This window comes from Rutidosis leptorrhynchoides, chromosome 1 (genome assembly GCF_046630445.1).
Source record: "Rutidosis leptorrhynchoides isolate AG116_Rl617_1_P2 chromosome 1, CSIRO_AGI_Rlap_v1, whole genome shotgun sequence".
Classification (NCBI taxonomy): domain Eukaryota; kingdom Viridiplantae; phylum Streptophyta; class Magnoliopsida; order Asterales; family Asteraceae; genus Rutidosis; species Rutidosis leptorrhynchoides.
This window is the reverse complement of record NC_092333.1, coordinates 12,232,392-12,252,087: the sequence shown is the minus strand read 5'-3', so window position 1 is coordinate 12,252,087 and position 19,696 is coordinate 12,232,392. Positions and strand designations below refer to the sequence as shown.

The 19,696-nt window shown below is 34.7% G+C and overlaps 1 protein-coding gene across 1 annotated transcript; it reads left to right on the top strand.

Moving 5' to 3' along the window:
* Positions 1 to 3,246: 3,246 nt before the first annotated feature.
* On the top strand, positions 3,247 to 18,351 carry LOC139856648 (protein LIGHT-DEPENDENT SHORT HYPOCOTYLS 10-like). Its single transcript, XM_071845489.1, has 2 exons — positions 3,247 to 3,768; positions 18,232 to 18,351. Exon 1 carries the CDS (start codon positions 3,258 to 3,260, stop codon positions 3,747 to 3,749), a length of 492 nt encoding a protein of 163 aa, XP_071701590.1. The 5' UTR covers positions 3,247 to 3,257; the 3' UTR covers positions 3,750 to 3,768; positions 18,232 to 18,351.
* Positions 18,352 to 19,696: the final 1,345 nt, after the last annotated feature.

The following is a 19,696-nucleotide window of genomic DNA, read 5'->3' as shown; positions in this document are numbered from 1 at the left end:
ATATACCTTATTATTATTAAACTTAAATTATAATTATAATATTTGATCATATAAGAAAGAAAAAAAAAGGTTGCAATATCCCGTAGAGCAAACTGGCGTTTTTATAGTACTTTTCAATTTCCTGTAGCTCATGCGATCGCATGAGTTTTCAGTGTTTTTGCCATGCGATCGCATGGCCGCCTTTTCCGTTTTTGTTTGCTAGTTCGCCGACATCAAATACTGTTTTACTGTAGCAAATAGTGTTTTACTGTACATCTTATAAAATATATATATATATATATATATATATATATATATATATATATATATATATATATATATATATATATATATATATATATGTGTGTGTGTGTGTATATATATATATATATATATATATATATATATATATATATATATATATATATGTATGTATATTTACATAATATTAAATCATATAGAGAATTGGTTTAAATTAGTCGAAATTTTCCGGGTCATCACAGTTTCACTGCAAGAAAAAGATATTTCCCCGACGATGCTTTTGGCGACATCATGATGTCGTCGGTAAAAGCTCACTAGACGACAACACGCGGCCTTTTTTTACCAGAATTTCGTCGAGTTTTTGACTGAAAAACTTGCCAAGGAAATGTCGTCGACAAGTGTTGTCGGCAAGGATTAACACAATTTTCGTACACAAAAAAATTGTGCCAAGACAACGCGCCCTTTTACATTTTTGAATGGTTGTTTTGTTGTTGCATTGTTTGTTGAATGTTTAAGTTTTGTAATGTAATTTCAGGTTTTGTTGCATCGTTTGTGGCTAGTAATAGGTTGAAAGAAGGTTGATGTTAAAATCAAATTTTATTTTTTTTTAGTTAGCAAGGACATGTTTTCAGGAATTTTGTCGTCGCCAAATGAATTTACAAAACTGACTTTAGTTGACTTTTGTTAGTTTGATCAAAAAGTCTAACTTTGACTTTAGGATTGGCGACGACATGTTGTCACGTGTCATCGGCAAAATGTCGTCGGTAAGGGAGCGAAGTCGTAAGCATAATAAGTTTGACCGGGATGGTAAACGTGGGACCCACATGTCGTCGGCAGTAAACAAATTTCACCAACGATATGATGCTTGCCCCGACATGTCGTCGGCAAGCACTTTTGTCGACGACATGTCATCGGTAAATATCTTTTTCTTGTAGTGTTTTATTAGGTTCATTAAGACTATATTTTATGGGAAACACATAGTCAGTGGCGGAGCTTGAAGGTTACGTTTGGAGGGATCAAATTATGTCTAATGTGTGCTATGTTTTTAGTAAGAAAAAAACGCTAACTTTTGTGAAAAAAATTGCATATTTTTTTTAGTTGACAATACCGATTCCAATTGTATATTATCTAATTTAACTTCTTAAACTTTAGCTGTAAAATTGATTTCAAGGTAAAAATACCCAAGAAATATGAAAGAATGAAGTAGATTGTTGATGAAAAAACAAAATTTGCGCGTCTTAACCATTTTCGTCATATCTTCTTCATACGAACCCTGATTTAGTTGATTCAAAAGCTCAAATGTCCGTAAATCAAAGGGCTACAAAATACCATTACTTAATGAAAATTTTGGAGGGGCGAGGGCCCCCTTCTGCCCCCAATAAGCTCAGCCCCTGCACATAGTAATGTAAGAAAATATTTCCGCTAGCAACGGCAACGCGCGGGTAACCACTAGCTCGTTAGATTCATAGCAACAAAAGCTAATATTTATTTGATAGGTGTTGGAGAAAGTACTAGCTACTCCCTCCGTCCCATATTAATAGTCCTCAGACAAAAAACACACAGTTTAAGAAAATATCATAAAAGTACTGTACTTTCTGTTACTTTCCAATTTTACCCTTACCTTTTATTTCTCATTTAATCATATCCACATACATTAAGGGCATAATATAACTTAAGCTTCATATTATATACCTACATCTAAAAGGTAAAGTGGAAATGAATAGTACTATTCATTTCCACTTTTTTCAAACTTAAGCCCTTAACTTTCATTAAAATACAAATCGAACCCCCCACTTTATAAGTATATTTTCCCCCAAATTTCACAAGCTTAACCCCCTAACTTTTATTAAAATAAAAATCGAACCCCCACTTTATTAACTGTTTTTTTACTAATATTCAATTTTCACAAACTTAACCCCTAACTTTTATTAAAATACAAATCGAACCCCCACTTTATACGTAAAGTTTTTTCAAATTTCACAAACTTAACCCACTAACTTTTATTAAAATACAAATCGAACCCCCACTTTACTAACTTTTTTTTTTAAATAAAACCCGAACGTTAAAAGAAGCAACTTTCACAAAAGAAACAACCCTTCAATGTTATGTCGAAAAAAATTCTTTTTTACAAAATAGATCAAGACTTTTTTTTTAACTCGCAATCAAAACGGAGCCCCCGGCGCGAAGCGAGGGCTCCACAACTAGTTCTCTTCTATTTATGGAAGTGGACTATGAATTTGGAACATCCCAAAATGAAATACTGGACTATATATATGGGACGGAGGGAGTACTACTTTGAAATTGGTATAATTTTAAACAAAGGCATGCTACATGAATAATTTGAGTAAATAGTGCTCCTTGCCATCCTCATAATATATTTCATGTTTGAACTTCGGTTATAAATGTTTGCGGGATAAGATGTTAGGTCGCGTACACGTAGACATGAATAAAAAAGTTTGTCATTCTCGAATTGACCAAACAGAAAAATAAATATTATGTACTCCGTATTTGATTGTTGGAGAGGTCTTTCTATAAATCTACTATATATCCTGGTTTGCTATAGTATTATAATATATTTTTTAAGGTGTTTGTTTGGGGCTGTCGGGTGGTTTCTTTTGATTGTGTATGGGTGTTTTTTGATATTATTTGCGTTTGTATCATCTAGCCTAGCTAATCTGTATATATATAATTCTGCCGTTCTACAAAATTAACCAAGAGTGATGCAATGCGAAATAAAGGGTCATACATATATTTATTGGTTTGAACATGAACAATGTAAACCATAAATAGTTAAGAACTTAACCCACCCAAAAATACTCAACAAATATTTGTAGAGTTAGAGATCGAGAGTGAACTAGAGGGCGCATATGGCCCCCATCACCATCTTATCAAATTTCAAGGTTCCTATTGCTATTGTTTTGATCTACATGTTCTACCAATTCACCTCCTTTTTCATCAAGCCTCCTCTTCTTAATAATTAGCAAGTATTCGATCCAGCATCTTTGGACGAACTAAAAATGTCATTCGATAGAGGAAAGGAGGTTGTAGATCAAGGATCATCAATCAATCCACCACCATCACCTAGTCGCTATGAGTCTCAAAAACGACGAGATTGGAATACTTTCGGTCAATATCTTAGGAATCAAAGACCACCAATTCATATTTCTCAATGCAATAGCAACCATGTACTTGAGTTCCTTAGGTACCTTGATCAATTCGGAAAAACTCGAGTTCATTTACAAGGTTGTGTATTTTTCGGACAGCCTGATCCGCCCGCTCCTTGCAATTGCCCATTAAGACAAGCTTGGGGCAGCCTGGATGCCCTAATTGGGCGTCTTCGGGCTGCCTACGAGGAAAACGGTGGGACACCCGAATCAAACCCGTTCGCGAGTAGTACTATTCGGGTCTATCTTAGAGAAGTGAAGGAATATCAAGCAAGAGCTAGAGGAATCCCATATAAAAAGAAGAAGAAATCTATCAAGGGTTCAGGAGAAGACTCAACTTCATGATCATTTCTCATAAACAATTGTAAGTTTTAATTTGCTCTTTTTTCATTTCTTTCATTTAATTTAACAAATTAGATATGGTACGAAAAGAGATTTGATTATGACAATTGACCCTCAACGACCGATTCGCACATGAATCCCTAGAATCCAATAAGTCTAACATTTATTCCATCAGATGTGTAATATAGATCTAATCATATTATAATCATTAATTGCAAAAGTGAGTTTTAACTATAAAAAATTGAATAAAAAAAACTATCAAAGTTTCAAGAATTGAATTATTTAATTTGTAAACATGCATACCTAGCTAGCTACATGACGAAATTTTAAGACACTAGTAGACTGTTAAGGTAGTACTGAGTACGTATTTTGCAGCAGCTGTGCCCTAATTATTTAATTCATATTAAATCCAAATAAGCTACATATTATTGAAACAAGATCTTCAGATCTTAAATGAAGATGGATATGCATGTTTAACCCTGATTTTTTTTTTTTTTTTTAAAGACCCTGATTCTTAATTTCGTTTTATTTTCTTTGTTTTGTTTCACTTCTAGTAAAAAAAAAAAGAAGTTATCAATCGTGTTTCATTATTTTTCACCTTGTACACGTTAACTATATAATCTTTTTCTTATGAGATTCAACCCATATATATGAGTCTTATTTAAGTGGTCGTATGAAAAATTGTGAACTCAGGTACATAAGCTTTTTATATGGTCGTCGTCGTCCTATTAATTAATTAATTCTGCGTTACTAAGTTAAAACATCAGCCGACGTACTACTCTATATGATTTTTCTGAACATATTATATAAAAAGCCCCATATTAGCTGAATGGTTGATAATTTAAAACACAGCTGGTAGTTATGTTGCCGAAGATAAAGTTAACTCTAAGAAGTTATGTAATATTGATACTGATCAGAAATTAACTCTAAAAAGTTATGTTATATTGATACTCATCATAATAGTAACATTCATGAAAGTAGTACTACATATTACGTAGTAGTTTTTTTTTTTAATCCCGGTTAGTAGTTACTGACGGGGGTATGTAAACGAAATGTTAGAACTCACCCACATGATAATTTTTTGAGACGAACATTACAGTCCTACCGCCCCTCGTGGGGAAAATCTCCACAACTAATCCATACGGACATCACGTGTGGTAAAACCCCCTCAGGTGAGGCTCGGACATACGCTAGACGTCCGCAACCTCCGATATTTAAATACAATTATCAACTTTTATTACCCTAAAAAAAAGAATATATAACACACACATATACATATTAGTTACTTTTGTAAATTAGGGTAGGGTGTGTTTGGATGAAAGTAGCTGGAGCTGGAGCTGGAGCTTGTAGCTGAAGCTGGAGCTTATGAAATAGAGCTGGAGCTGGAGCTTATTTTTGAAGCTGGTAGCTAGAGCTTATTATATTTTATGGGTGTCTTTGGATGAAAGTAGCTGGAGCTGGAGCTTGTAGCTGGAGCTGGAGCTTATGAAATAGAGCTGGAGCTGGAGCTTATTTTTGAAGCTGGGAGCTGGAGCTTATTATATTTTATAAGTGTTTGGTAAGATAGCTGGAGCTTATTTTCCAGTTCATAAGCTCTACTTTTTTTCACAAGCTACTAAAAGTAGCTTATTTTTCCAGAGCTTATGATTTTCATAAGCTCTACTTTTTTTGTCTACCAAACAAAACTTATGACTTAGAGCTTATTAAAATCATAAGCTCAAGCTCCTATAAGCTCTCATAAGCTCCAAGAAGCTGCTCACCCAAACACACCCTATAAGTGTTTGGTAAGATAGCTGGAGCTTATTTTCCAGTTCATAAGCTCTACTTTTTTTCACAAGCTACTAAGGGTGTGTTTGGTAGAGAAGCTTATGGGAGCTTATGAGAGCTTATAGGAGCTTGAGCTTATGATTTTAATAAGCTCTAAGTAATAAGCTTTGTTTGGTAGACATAAAAAGTAGAGCTTATGAAAATCATAAGCTCTAGAAAAATAAGCTACTTCTAGTAGCTTATGAAAAAAAGTAGAGCTTATGAATTAGAAAATAAGCTCCAGCTAGTTTACCAAACACTTGTAAAAAATAATAAGCTCCAGCTATCAACTTAAAAAATAAGCTCCAGCTCCAGCTCCAGTCCATAAGCTCCAGCTCCAGCAATAAGCTCCAGCTCCAGCTAGTTTCATCCAAACACACCCTAAAAGTAGCTTATTTTTCCAGAGCTTATGATTTTCATAAGCTCTACTTTTTTTGTCTACCAAACGAAGTTTATGACTTGGAGCTTATTAAATCATAAGCTCAAACTCCTATAAGCTCCCATAAGCTCCAAGAAGCTGCTCACCCAAACACACCCTTAACCTAATTATATGTACTTACTCTTTCTCGAGAAAAAGGAATAACTTTCATTCAGCCATTTGTTTAAAGCTCATGTTCTATTTTTCTCTCATTCCATGATTTGTTTTTTAACTTCATATGTCGGTCACTTGAACAGACGACGCGTCATATTGGTAAGATATAGTAATTACCTAATCAATCAGTTACAGAGTAATTAACAAATGGTTACGTGCTAAAGGTAATTACTTTACGGAGTACATAAAATATACTAGTACAAAATAAGAAATTAGTAGTTTTAATCACAGTGATAGTCAATTTTGTTACTGCGTACATATGAATTGAATAATAAAGTTAAACGCTTAGTTAAATACGGTTTCAAACTGCCAATTGACCCTTAATTTTACTTAATCCTAAAAGCCCATAAGGGTAATCTCCTTTCTAACTTATTTTTGAAGATATGCTGTTTTTAATTTAGTGATGATCATGAGGCTATTGACTCACATTTTAACGACTTCCAAATACATCTTATTTGATTTGCCCTAATAATCGGCTTGGTTCAAATAAGTAGAGGGGAAGTTGTTGAAGCCCTATAGGAAAAGCATGAATGCCACCAAGATGACAGATAAATTAGGAGTTCTTTGAGTTTGTTGGGTTGGCGTTTTGTTTAGTAGATTGTTTATTGTTGTCTTTTATTATCGTGTTTCTTTTGTTTATGTTTAGTCCGTTAAGAGTTAGGTTGTATCGTTTTGTTTTGTTCGATTTTTCTTGTGCGGTTTGGTTGTTTTTAATTTTAGCGCGGTTCGTTTTTAGATAGTTGATGGTGGGGTTTTGCTTTATAGTTTCTTCTTTTATTCGTTGTAATTTGTTTGAGTTTGGTCTATCTTGCCTCCTCATCGCCGCACTGTAAATTTTCGTTGATTAATAAAAGTCATTTTGCTTTTCCAACAAAAAAAAAAAAAAAAAAAAAAAAAAAAAAACCATTTTCGGCGATAGGCCTTTGTTTCAATAAAGCTTTCGTATGTTATGACAATTTGCCTAGCGCATCCACACCAGCGGAAGCGAGGATATAATTTGTTTGAGATAAACTTGCGAGAAATAATAGAAAGCAAATAAAGTAACTGATAACACGACGATTTAACGTGGTTCGGCAAACCCTGCCTACGTCCACCCCAAGAGTCTCCTTTTATTCTTGTAAGGAGTGTAAAAGAGTGTACGAGAAACTTAGATTTTATGCTAAAATCTAAGGGGCTTGAGTTTGGGTTTAACTCATAGTGTACTTTTTCTTGTACCGGGTTCTTTTATATTATAAGAATAAAGGAGACTCTTGGGGTGGACGTAGGCAGGGTTTGCCGAACCACGTTAAATCGTCGTGTTATCAGTTACTTTATTTGCTTTCTATTATTTCTCGCAAGTTTGTCTCAAACAAATTATATCCTCGCTTCCGCTGGTGTGGGTGCGCTAGGCAAATTGTCATAACAAGTGGTATCAGAGCATCCAGGTGTTTCGGATAGTTTTTTTGTTTGGAGATGGCGAGAAACGGCGGTATGCAATTTAAGGTGGAGCCATTTGAGATGGGGGATGACGATTGGTATATTATTGAACACATGGATGTGTTTAATGGTCTAGTTAATCAACTTGAATAAGTTGAGGTTTAAAGGAGGAAGAAGATAAGACCCTTATTCTTCTTGCCTCTCTTCCCAGTTCGCAGGATAAGAGACGAAGATTCGATGACCGTTTTGAGCATGAATTTGCTATGGTTGATCATGGAAGGGGAAGGTTTGCCGAGAAGAGATCTAGTGATAACAGTAGGTCTAGATCAGGAGACGGCGTGAAAGGTATCCAGTGCTTCAAATGTCATGAGTGGGGTCACTACAGAAAGTATTGTCCACTCTGAAGGAATGGTGAAGGTAAATTTGGGGGTTCATCGGCTGCGGTAGCAGTTAATGTACCGGTAGGAGATGTTCTCACAATCTCCAAAAGTTCTACTTCTGCTCAAGATGAATGGATTTTAGATTCTGTTTGTACGATGCATATGTGTTCCAAGAAAGCTTATTTTGATAAGCTAATGTTAAAGAGAGCGGGGTGCTGACTTTAGGTGATGGTTCAACATGTGATGTTGAGGGTGTTTGCATGGTGAAAATAAAATTGTTTCACGGAGCTGCTTACGCTCTCGGTGGTGTGGTGTACATACCAAGGATGTGCAAGAATCTAATTTTCTTATGCGTGTTCGATTCTCAATGATACGGATATTAGGCCGTAGGTGGAGTTATGAAAATCACACGTTGCGTGAAGGCCATGATGAAGCGAGAGAAGTATGAGGGTTTATATCGTCTGGTGGCGAGTACAAAATGTACTCGTGTCTCGAAGGTTTAGAAAGCGTGCACGCGGGAAACAGGTCGGGAACATGTTGGGACATGTTTGACCAAGGTAGACGATGGTGAGAAGGAAAATCCTACTGTGGTGGAAGAGGTGATTCGAGACTCCTCTCTGGTGTCGACTAGGTAAGTTGACAGGGTTAGTTGCACATGATTATTGGCTGTCTTATTTGAATCGGGGTTCAGGACCGAGGTGATTCAAGGTGTGTGCAGCGGGGATAAGGAGGCCAATGGTGAAAGTACTCGGTGATAGTATTTTTGGTGATCAAGAAGATAAATGTTCGTTAAGGTGGAGATTGTTGGACGGTAGTCAATAGATGACAAACATTTATTGGTTGAAAATATATTTGCACAAAAAACGTGTGGGTTTCTATTTTCAATTAGTAATTGGCTAACTTTGTTGAAGAAATATCGGTTCTCCATTTCTAAAGTCAAAGAAGGTTGGTAGTGTTTTTCACATGGATTTATTTATATGTGGTTGAGAATTGATAGAGCAAAGTATATGCACGTATGGTTCATATATAAATATGTGTTCATGCAAAGTAGAAAGATCATCTAAGAGTGGGATCAAGTGATCCAGAGAGAACGGATCAAATATCACAAAAGGAAAAACATAGTTGATAGGGTTTATCAACGGAGTGTGTTTATTTGTGAGGGTATCACAAAGTAGATAGGGAGTTGATCAGTAACATCAACGGGAACCTTTCTTTGTGAGGTTGAGAGTTTTATTCTTGTAAGGAGTGTAAAAGATCTATCAACGGAGACTTGTTATGACAATTTGCCTAGCGCACCCACACCAACGGAAGCGAGAATATAATTTGTTTGAGACAAACTTGAAATAAATAATAGAAACCCACATGTTTTTCGTGCAAATATGTTTTCAACCAATAAATGTTTGTCATCTATTGACTACCGTCCAACATCGTATTTACAAGAAAAAATAAGTGCCAATAAGACTCTTTTTAATGGTGATGGGGGTCATGGGGGTTTTTGTGGGGTATAGTGTTGATGTGGCAAAGGTGATGAGGGTGATGGAGTTTGTAATGGTAGGCGTGATGGGGGTGTGATGAGGGTTATTGGTCCCACAATTTTATTTTATTTTTCATTTTTGTTTGAGTTTATTATTTTAATTTGTATATTTAAACATAAATATATAAGTAATAAAATTTTATAAAAACACACGTAAATTAATTAAAATCAAACGGATACAATTTATAAAAGTCCTAAAAAATAAAAATTACGATAATTAAAAATTCCTAATACAATTACCTTATTAATTTCCTAAAAATTAAAACACACATTAATAAAAAAGAAAGATAACAATTACTACTCGTCGCTGTCGCTTGAAACTTCGATATAGTCTTTGTATTTTTTAGTCATCTTTTTCTTGAACCTCAAAGCTTTCTGCCTCTCCATCAGGTCCTTAATGTCATCAACGTTCAAGTTCCATAATTTCGCAACGCAATCTATTGTCGATCGACGGCGTTCCTCCTCAACGATAGCCTGCAAACAAGTCTGTCGATCTTCCATTTCCACCTCCTTTCTTGCTTCCCATTTTTCAGACAACTCATCGAATCTCGAAGAGGTCGTACCTCGTGAAGAGCTTGTACCACGTGATGAAGTAGCCACATCAGACGAAACGGATTTTCTCGCAGCCTTTGATCGATCTCTTCCGATTGGACGTATAATAGCATCGTCGCCAAATAGCCGACCGAGGTTTTTATATATATACTGTTTGGTTTTCGGCCACATCATCATAATCATCATCATCATCGTCATCGTTTCCGAGTTGTACTGCATTTTTTGTTGCTTTTTTCTTACCACTACCACTAATCGAAGGTGGAGAATACCACTTCGGCCTTTTCTTCTAAAATTCCCAAACATCCTTGTAAGCCCACGGCTTCGATGCCTGATTAACATATCTTTGCACCGACACGTTATATATGTCTTCCTCGTTGCGTCCGCTACGCCCTGGGTTACGTTCTTCTTCATTGTATATGCCCGTGAAATCTTTGCACGCCTTATCCAAATGACGCCATTTCCCACTTAATTGATCATCATTTCGACAATAACCAAAATCGTTATTGTTAAACTTATTTCGAACTCTAACCCAAAATGCGTCATGTTTTTGAGAGTTACCATGAACTCCGTCTTCCGAGCAATCAATCCAACACGTAGCCAACCAAATTTCTTCTTGTGGAGTCCACAATTTTTTTAATTTGTGGTTCTTTTGGAACGCCTTTTCCCTTTCGTTTTTGACTAGGTCGAACACGTACTTTTGGTTGGCTCGGCTCACCACGAATTTCTGCTACTTCTTCGGTATTTAAAGGAGTAAATTTCGGTTGTGATTGTTGCCATGATTGAGTATTTGGGAGTTGAAAAGGTATAACACCGGGTCATGCAAAATTAGAAAATTGTTGATACGGGTTTGAAAATTGTTGTTGTTGATATGGATTTGGATATTGTTGTTGTTGTGAAATTTGTTGTTGTAATTGTTGTTGTAGAAATTGAGAAAATAGTAGCGGATTATTAAATTCATGTTGAAGATTTTGTGGCGGGACGTTGCCAAATGGCCGATTACCCTGAACATTCTGAGGAGAATTTGAGCTCGATCCGGGCATTTAGGTGACCCGAAATTGTAGATGTTACCGAAACCGAACTCATTTTGATCGGGGTTTTGAGACATGGTTTTGAATTGGTAAATATAAATTATAAAAGTGTATAAAAACGAGAGAAATGAGTGTGTTTTGTGGTATAAAAATGGAATGAAATGGGGTGTATTTATAGAGTTTATATAAATTATTTACATAAATTATTTAATTTTATTATTTATTACCGTTTGAAAACGGCTAGAAAACACAATATTCGAACCCCACAACTCGACCGCTACTCCCCTCCTCCAATCAAATTCGTTTCAGCTCTGTTTCACGCCAGGTGACCGGGTCATCGCGCCGGAGGAAAGTTGCCACCATCACGCCCCACTACGGCGCGATGGTGTCGCGATGGGGGGATTTTTCAGGCAACCACGCTGGGTTATTTGTAGTCTAAGGTGGTTTCAATTAATTCAGTCGTATTGATATCAATATATTATAGTTATTACGGTATTGAATTGTTATAGTAACTACAAATATAATACTAATTACATACTAATTTGCTTAACTAATTAAATTAATCTACATTAATAAATATGTTGATGCATATTTGTATGGTCGTCGCTGGGCGAATAACGTTTATTATTACATTGTACATCTAGGATTGTATTAAACAAGTAAACTCACATCACATGAGCATATGTGATAAAACGTCCTATATAAAGAGTTTCTTGGTTCATTTGTCATGTTAGCACCTCCAAAGTGTGAGTGAGCACTTGAAAGTTAAAGTGAGATGAGCTCCACCTCTTCACCTTCATAGTATAGAGGTTCCATGGTGATTTGATGCTCCGAACACCATAGAAATGACAAAGTTGATAGCTAGATTAGTGTAATCCCTTATTGTAATCGTTTATCATGTTTATTACATTTAATCTTGGCCTTAATCAGCTGCTTAATGTTTATGTTCATCTTGTTCTTCATGTGTTCGTCATGTTATCACTTGATTTATGTTTAAATTGTCAATTGGTTCTTGTTCTTTGATCTAAAGATCCTATCATGTGAGCAAACAAAATAAATAAACTTAGGGATAAAAAAAAACAAATAAATTCTTCTTAAAATAAATTCTTCTTATTGCATCATTTTTTATAACATTGAAATTTCAGTGTGAAAGAAGGTCAATGTTACGTGAAGGAAAACATAATGTTAGGAATATTATAATTATCTAGTATTATAATTATAATTATTATTATATTATAATTATACATTATATATATATATATATATATATATATATATATATATATATATATATATATATATATATACACGTATGTATGTATGTATATACGTATGTATGTATGTATGTATATAATTATAATTATAACTATAACTATAATTATTATTATAATATGATTATATAAAAGTAAAGTGTGTACATATTGTTTTGATGAAAATTAGATGCTATACAAAAAGCTACAACGTCATGGCACCGTCTGCTTCAATTGAATTGGATGATAGTCAAGTGAAGAGTAGCGAGTTGATTACGTCATACTCAAGTAATCATCCACTATTTTTTTACAAAAAAATTATTTTTATTTTTGTTATTTTATTAAAAAAGTATTACCCCTTACAACGCGCGGACTTCCAACCTCGTTTTAACCAGTATAGGCGATTATACAATGTATAATGTTACTATCAAAAACTTATTATACTCCATAATTATTATTCAATGAAAAATGTTACTATTAATATAATTAATGTTACTATTTAATCCAATGAAAAATGACCGATTTTACTCAATTAATGTTACTATTTAATTCATGTAAATTAAAAAAAAAATGACCGATGTTACATTTTAAAAGATAATTATGATGATAGACTTCATTCATATATAACAAGCAATGATTAATTCAAAAATCAATTTATTATTTACATTCATGTATATGTGATTAATGTAAATAATAAAATGATCTTTGATTTAATCATTTCTTGTTCTGTATAAATGAAGTCTATCATCATAATAATAATCTTTTAAAATGTAACATCGGTCATTTTTTTAGTTTACAAAAGTATTATATAAAATAGACATAACATTAATTGTAAAAATACGTCTTCAGATCAAGCATAAAACCGCGACTAGGGTAAGGATAAGCTTGAGCAACAAGAAAAGGGGTTTCGGTGATCAACGGCATTAACACTCTCAGTCTGATTACCGTGATAACCCGAAACGAGGTGATGATCTTGAGAGGGTGATTAATGGTTGAAGGTCGTCCGGTTGAGTCGGGTAGATGGTCCAGTTAGGTCGGAGACGTCGGCCATGAGGGAAAAAACCTAGAAGACAAAAACTCTCGTGAAGTGTAGGTGAAGACAAGATGAGATAGAGTGAGAGAATAAGATGATGATAAGATGGTGAGAACGTGTGAGAGTGGGCCAAGTTCAAGTGCAAGTCCAAGAATAGCCTGATGAGCTATGCACGTCATCTTCATCATTACATGTAATTAAGATATCCAGTCACTAAATTGGTGTTACGTAAAACTACTGATAACTTAATATAAAATAACATCAAAGTTCTTCTTTGTTAAACATGTCTTCACCAGTCCTTCTCCCTACTAACTAGCATGCATACAGCCAAAAACTTGTAAGGGATGATATAGGGATTAGCAATAAGCGAATGAAACTATCAAACAGATAAGCATAAGCATGCAACAACTACATAGATTGATAACGCCCAACAACAAATAAACAATAACAAAAATATGTGGATCGATAGCTTGTACGGCCCTGCAACTATTAGCTGATCGAGCTAGAGTTTACCGATACTTCTTCCTACTGAATCAACTACATATCCTCCAGATGCAACACATGTGTCCTTTTGTGTTATACGGAACAGACAATAGGACCTAGACTCAACATTTCGGACTCAGTTGACCTCATACATACCTAATCCTTCCTAACTGAGTGGGTCCCCAGCCTTTCCGACTCGGTTGGTGTCTATAACATGTGAACATAAAGCACATATACAATAAAGCACACAAATAATAGTCTAAGCATGGAATCAAACTAATGCATTGTAATTCTAACTATGGAGTATAAACCAACAGTAGCATGGCTTGCTACTTTATACTAAATTCGGAGATAGTCTCACTCACCAATTACCATCACGAGAAGGCGCTCAAAGATCTTATGTTACCAAGCCTTCTCTTTGTCTTTATCACCTGATAAAGATACAGCTCAAGTCAATGATCATGTCTTGAAAAAAATACCAACAACAAGACAATTGAACAACAGATCGGATCAACAAAAGAAATTTAACAATCTGCCCAGTCATTCGCACGAGTGAACTTTCATCCGTGCGGATAAACCATTTCTTTCGTGCATATGAAAACTGGGTTGCACGAACAGACCACACAAAGTCATAAGAATCACATAAACTGGTTCGTACGACCGACATCATCTTTCGCACGGACCACTAGTCCATCGCACAAAGCAACTCAACTAATCAGATTATGTTTACCACAACCCGTTCGCACGAACCAACACTAGTTCACACGAACCAGTAAGTGCCTCGCACGAACCACCTATCAGTTCACACGAATAAACCTAAACAAACCAGAATCCAGCAATAAAGGTCGTCCGTGCAGAACTGCAGACCAACACTTGTTCGCACGAACCACAATGTGATCCGTACGGACCATGCACGATCGCACGAATGACCAAGAACAGCTAACAACCGCAGTCTTACGGGTTTCAACCTAAAAATCTTGACTCTAGGCTGCTATGGTCAAATTGGAGGTTCACAAAGATGCACTAACATAGAAGTATCGATTATCTAGCATTAAACAATCTTAACTAACACGAATATTTCAAGCATCAAAAGCATATCTCTGAGTTAATGAACAAACCTTACTAGATTAAACAAAATTAAACTACAAAATTGATGCAGTTACCTTAATTTAGATCACACATATGTCACTAAGATCAGGCTATACGTCTTGATTCAATCCAAAAACATCAATGATTCAAATTAGGATTTGATGGTGAAGAAAGTTAGGTACAATGTCTGTGTATGAGTGTTTTAATTGGGAAAAATGAGGAGAAGTATCCAGGTACAATACGTAAATGGGTGTTAAAATCCATACCCCATAACACACAGGTATTTATCAGTTATCAGATGTCTAACGCACCTCGTTTGGCGGCCCTAACGGAGTCAAAATCTGACAAACGAAAATGATGTGTGAACCTTATCACAATACGAATCTAACTATATCATCAAATAATTATTAACACATATTTTAAAATATTGCATATAATAAAAAAAATAATAACCTACCTAAGGGAAAAACAGTAATATTACGTCTAGGCCCAAATCAGTCTGTTACACAAAAGATTGAATTTCAATCTTTAAATGAATTTATAGTTTTGAATTCAACCATTGATTTAGATGATAATGTTTTAAATGTCTTTACCTTATTTTAACCATTAGTTGCTGTAAATTAATACTCCTTTCGTCCCATATCTATAGTCCACTATTTCATTTTGGAATGTCTCAAATTAATTGTCTACTTTCATAAATGGATAAAAGTAATGTGATAAAAGTCTCTTGTGCCCATAGTTTATTCATGCAAGACAAAAAAATATGTAAAAATTAAGGGGTAAAACAGAAAAGTAAACAAAAAGGTACATGACAGGTACTTTTTCTTAAACAGTGTGTTTTTTGTCTGAAGACAATAGATTTGAGACGTAAGGTGGTACTATGTAATTAATAATTACATAATTAATTATAAATATTCATTACATGTATTAATTGGAGTACTGATTATTCAACCCTCGTGAGTTAAATTAAAACTGATAGTATACTGGCATTTTTGGCAGGAAGTTTTATCGGAGCTTTTAACTTTTATGAAGTAACTTGTATGAGAAAGCTCTTACCAAGTAAAAAGCTTTTTTTGGTTACAAGAACTAAAAAATTTCAAGGGAGGAAAAAAAAGCTAAAAGCTAAAGGTTATTTGAACTTTCAGTTGAAAAAAAAACTCCTACTTTTTTGTCATTTTACTATTTATATCAACAATTTTATTTACAATGTCAAACACTTAAATACATATAAAAAAAACTATCAGCTAACAGCTATCGATTATAAAATAAAAGCTATCAGCTATTATTTAAAGGCTAATCGTTAAAAATTATTTTTTTTAACATATCCCCCGAAGGATATTGTAAAAAAAAAGTACTACTCTGTACGTAGTGAGAAATTCCCACTTGTATATAGTCTTTGCCTCTTTGGAGACCTTTGAGGGTCATGCCAAATTGCCAATAGCTACGAATTTGTCACTTGCATACTTTACTAGATTGATGACAGTCTGCTACTGATTCTGTGGGGTACGTACATTTTGTTAAGTTTCATTATTTGTCCTTTTACATTGTTTTAGTCAACATATTTCTTCCCCCTTTGTTTACCATTTGTGTAAAAAGTGTGACTAAAAAGCCAATGCTACCTGCATTACATCATTTAGGAAGTTTTCCTTGTTCCATAAATGTTTCGTACTTTCGAAAAAAAAATTAAAAAAAAAAAAACTTCATTACGTTGTTTACATTTAAAACTGTACTTTGATAAACTTTTCATTAGAAACTCGAAAACTAGCCAGCAAGAAGCTAAACGAAGAAATAAAAAAGACACCAACATCAAACCAAAACACCCAAACCCAATCACATCAACCCACTGTCCCACTTAACGAAAAAACCAAAGTTACGCATGGGTTTGAGCTCCCAGCAGGGCCTCAACCATTTCTTTATACTCGTCTTGGTCCAAGTTCCAACATGAAAATATCTCAGCCCAAAAACTCTTTGCAATTCACAAAAATATTATGAGCAGCACTTTCCAGCAAGTCATGACATGAGTCACACAGGACTCAATCGAGAACAATTCCTCTTGTATCTAGATAGGTCTTGATTAGTTGGGAATTGGGATCCGATTAGTCCGAAGTCTAAAAAAAATAGGAGTATATTAGTACATGTATATTACATGAGTGTCAATTAGGAATGCCAATCAATATAAATTGAGTGATGTCGTATTTATATTCATATTCATTTAGTTTTTGTTAATTCATATTTATATTTATTTAATTTCAATCCATTCATTCATATTCATTGGATTAAGCTGACTAATGAATATCATTGGATATAAAAAAATGTTACTCCGTATAATTTTTCATATAAAAACAAAAATATAATATGACAAAAATATATATAATGTGACATAATTAAAGATCTATCAATAAGAACGTGTAATCTTTTTCGAAAATATAAAATAAATTGTAAAATTTACTATTAAATATAGATTATGAGAAATTATATGTGTAATTTGTATATTTATTTGATTAGATATATGTGTTTTATTATAATATATCATAGTTAATTCATTATATTGTTGCAAAAAAAAAAATGTATGTGTAATGATAAATGAAATTGTAATAATATATGTGTGTGCAAATAACTATATTTATGTATTTTTATATGTATATAGAGTGTTAATGAATATATATTTATGGATGAAACTTTCCATCCATATCCATTTAAGTTAATTCATATTAGTATCCATATTTATTTAAATTATCCATACATCTATAATGGATCGGATAAATATCTAGTGGATCAGGCAGCAATTTCAAGGATTCCTAGTGTCAAATATCATATATATATTTTTTTGAACAGCAGTTCGGGATCACCTAGGGGGATCAAACCACCCACATGTTCATCTTCCGCAGTTGCATAACCGCCCCAAACTGCTGCCCAGGGGGAAACTCGGCTCAATCCGAGGGCATGGGCGGTAAAACCTCCCTTCCCCCCCACTGCCCCGCAACGCGATGTGCGAAAGGGGTGGAATTCAAGGGTTAAAGAGCAACATTGTGTGCAATACTGCACTCCACGGGAGTCGAACTCCTTACCTCTTGCTAAGAAATGCAGACCACTACCACATTAGCTACAACATATATATCATATATTATATCCCGTACAGTGTGCCTTAAAGCTTATACTCGTGTCAATTAATTAGCTTGCACTAATGACTATTAGCATATTAATCCATGCAAACTTTAAAGTTACATTAATTTATTATCTACTACAAGATGCAGGCATTTATATATTATATATGTGTGTGACTAGCCTAGCTTAATTCCAATTGTTTTTCTTCATGTAACAGGCAATATACGGGACCTTCTGCACATAAAAAGTACATGATTAATTTCCAATTCAACTACGCTTTACCGATGTCGTTATATGTCGTTTTATTCAAAAGTGGTTAAGTTACCACAAGTCATCAAGTCCTTAAGACTTTATGGCCATCCTCTATCGTTATATTAATTGTCATTAGATCCATGTCTGATATCTTTTAAAAGGTTCGGTATGAACAAATTATGTTAATATGAATTACCCTGCATTGTGTAAAGGAATGGTTTGGATATATTATATTCAGCGCGTATTGGCTTAAACGGCATCCCAGTATGTGTAAAGATGTTTAGGTTTGTTGTCCGACCATTTGGGCAATAAGGATATCTACATACGGAGTACTTTATGCAGTAATATTTCATCAGTGAGCAAACCTTATATATGGTGTACATCATTACTATTGATGTAGACCAAATATACAAGTTTGTTCACTAATAAAATATTAAATTACACTCTTAACTCTTAAGGTTAGAATACTTTTTATGAAAAGTAGTGGTTTGAAACCATTTTATAAGCAATTCAAAATACATTGGTTGACTTTTAATCCATTTCCTATCCAATATAATAACACCCGTCAAGATTGGGACTTTCTAAGACCACTCCTCGGGTCAAACGTGTAAGTTGGTAGGGACACGCTAACCCTGTGTGCCGTAGCACCCACCAATCCCACCCCGAAAGAGACCTGTGCCGGCAAAGTACCTCCTCCCAGGTACCACAGTGACCGGCAAGGCGATTTTTACCCCAGCTAGCTAGACCCCCGAAACACTTCACAAATTTCCCCCCGGAGGGAGAAATAATTCCATGCGGGGCGCCCAGACTGAGAATCGAACTTGCGCCTTTCTTCGGGTCAAAGCTTCCCCCACTGTGGGCCCAGGGATCAAAGGCATCGGGTACCACTGAGCTATAAGCTAACACAACGGTAGGAGGTGGTAGTGACGGTGATTTGGATCCGGTGACGCCGGCTGACGCCTCTAACGCGGCGTCACTGGTGATATTTTGTTGACGTTAGTCGATTGAGCAACGGAGGAAGATGCCGGTGTTTCTTATTTTTAAACCAATCAAAATTTAACACGGATATATTTAAATTATTAATTTATCTTTCATCCAAATTTCCGATCATATTTTAAAACATCACCTAAAAAATTGTACAAAAATAGAATGTGTCAAATGAATTGGAATTCGAAGGATTTGGAATTGATACATTCCATGAAATGTGAAAAAATGTGTTTTTATTAACATGAAATGAAATTAAATTTCATTATACATAATAACCAAGAGTTTATACAAAAAAAAGTACGATTCCAATTTCCGTTTTCATTTTTAGACTCGCATTCCAATTGAGGTTTTCAGATTCGCGAATAGAAATGTGCGTCACAAACGCGTTGCGAAAACGCGATGCGTAAACTCACCGCGAAAACGTTCCGCGAAAACGCGTTGAA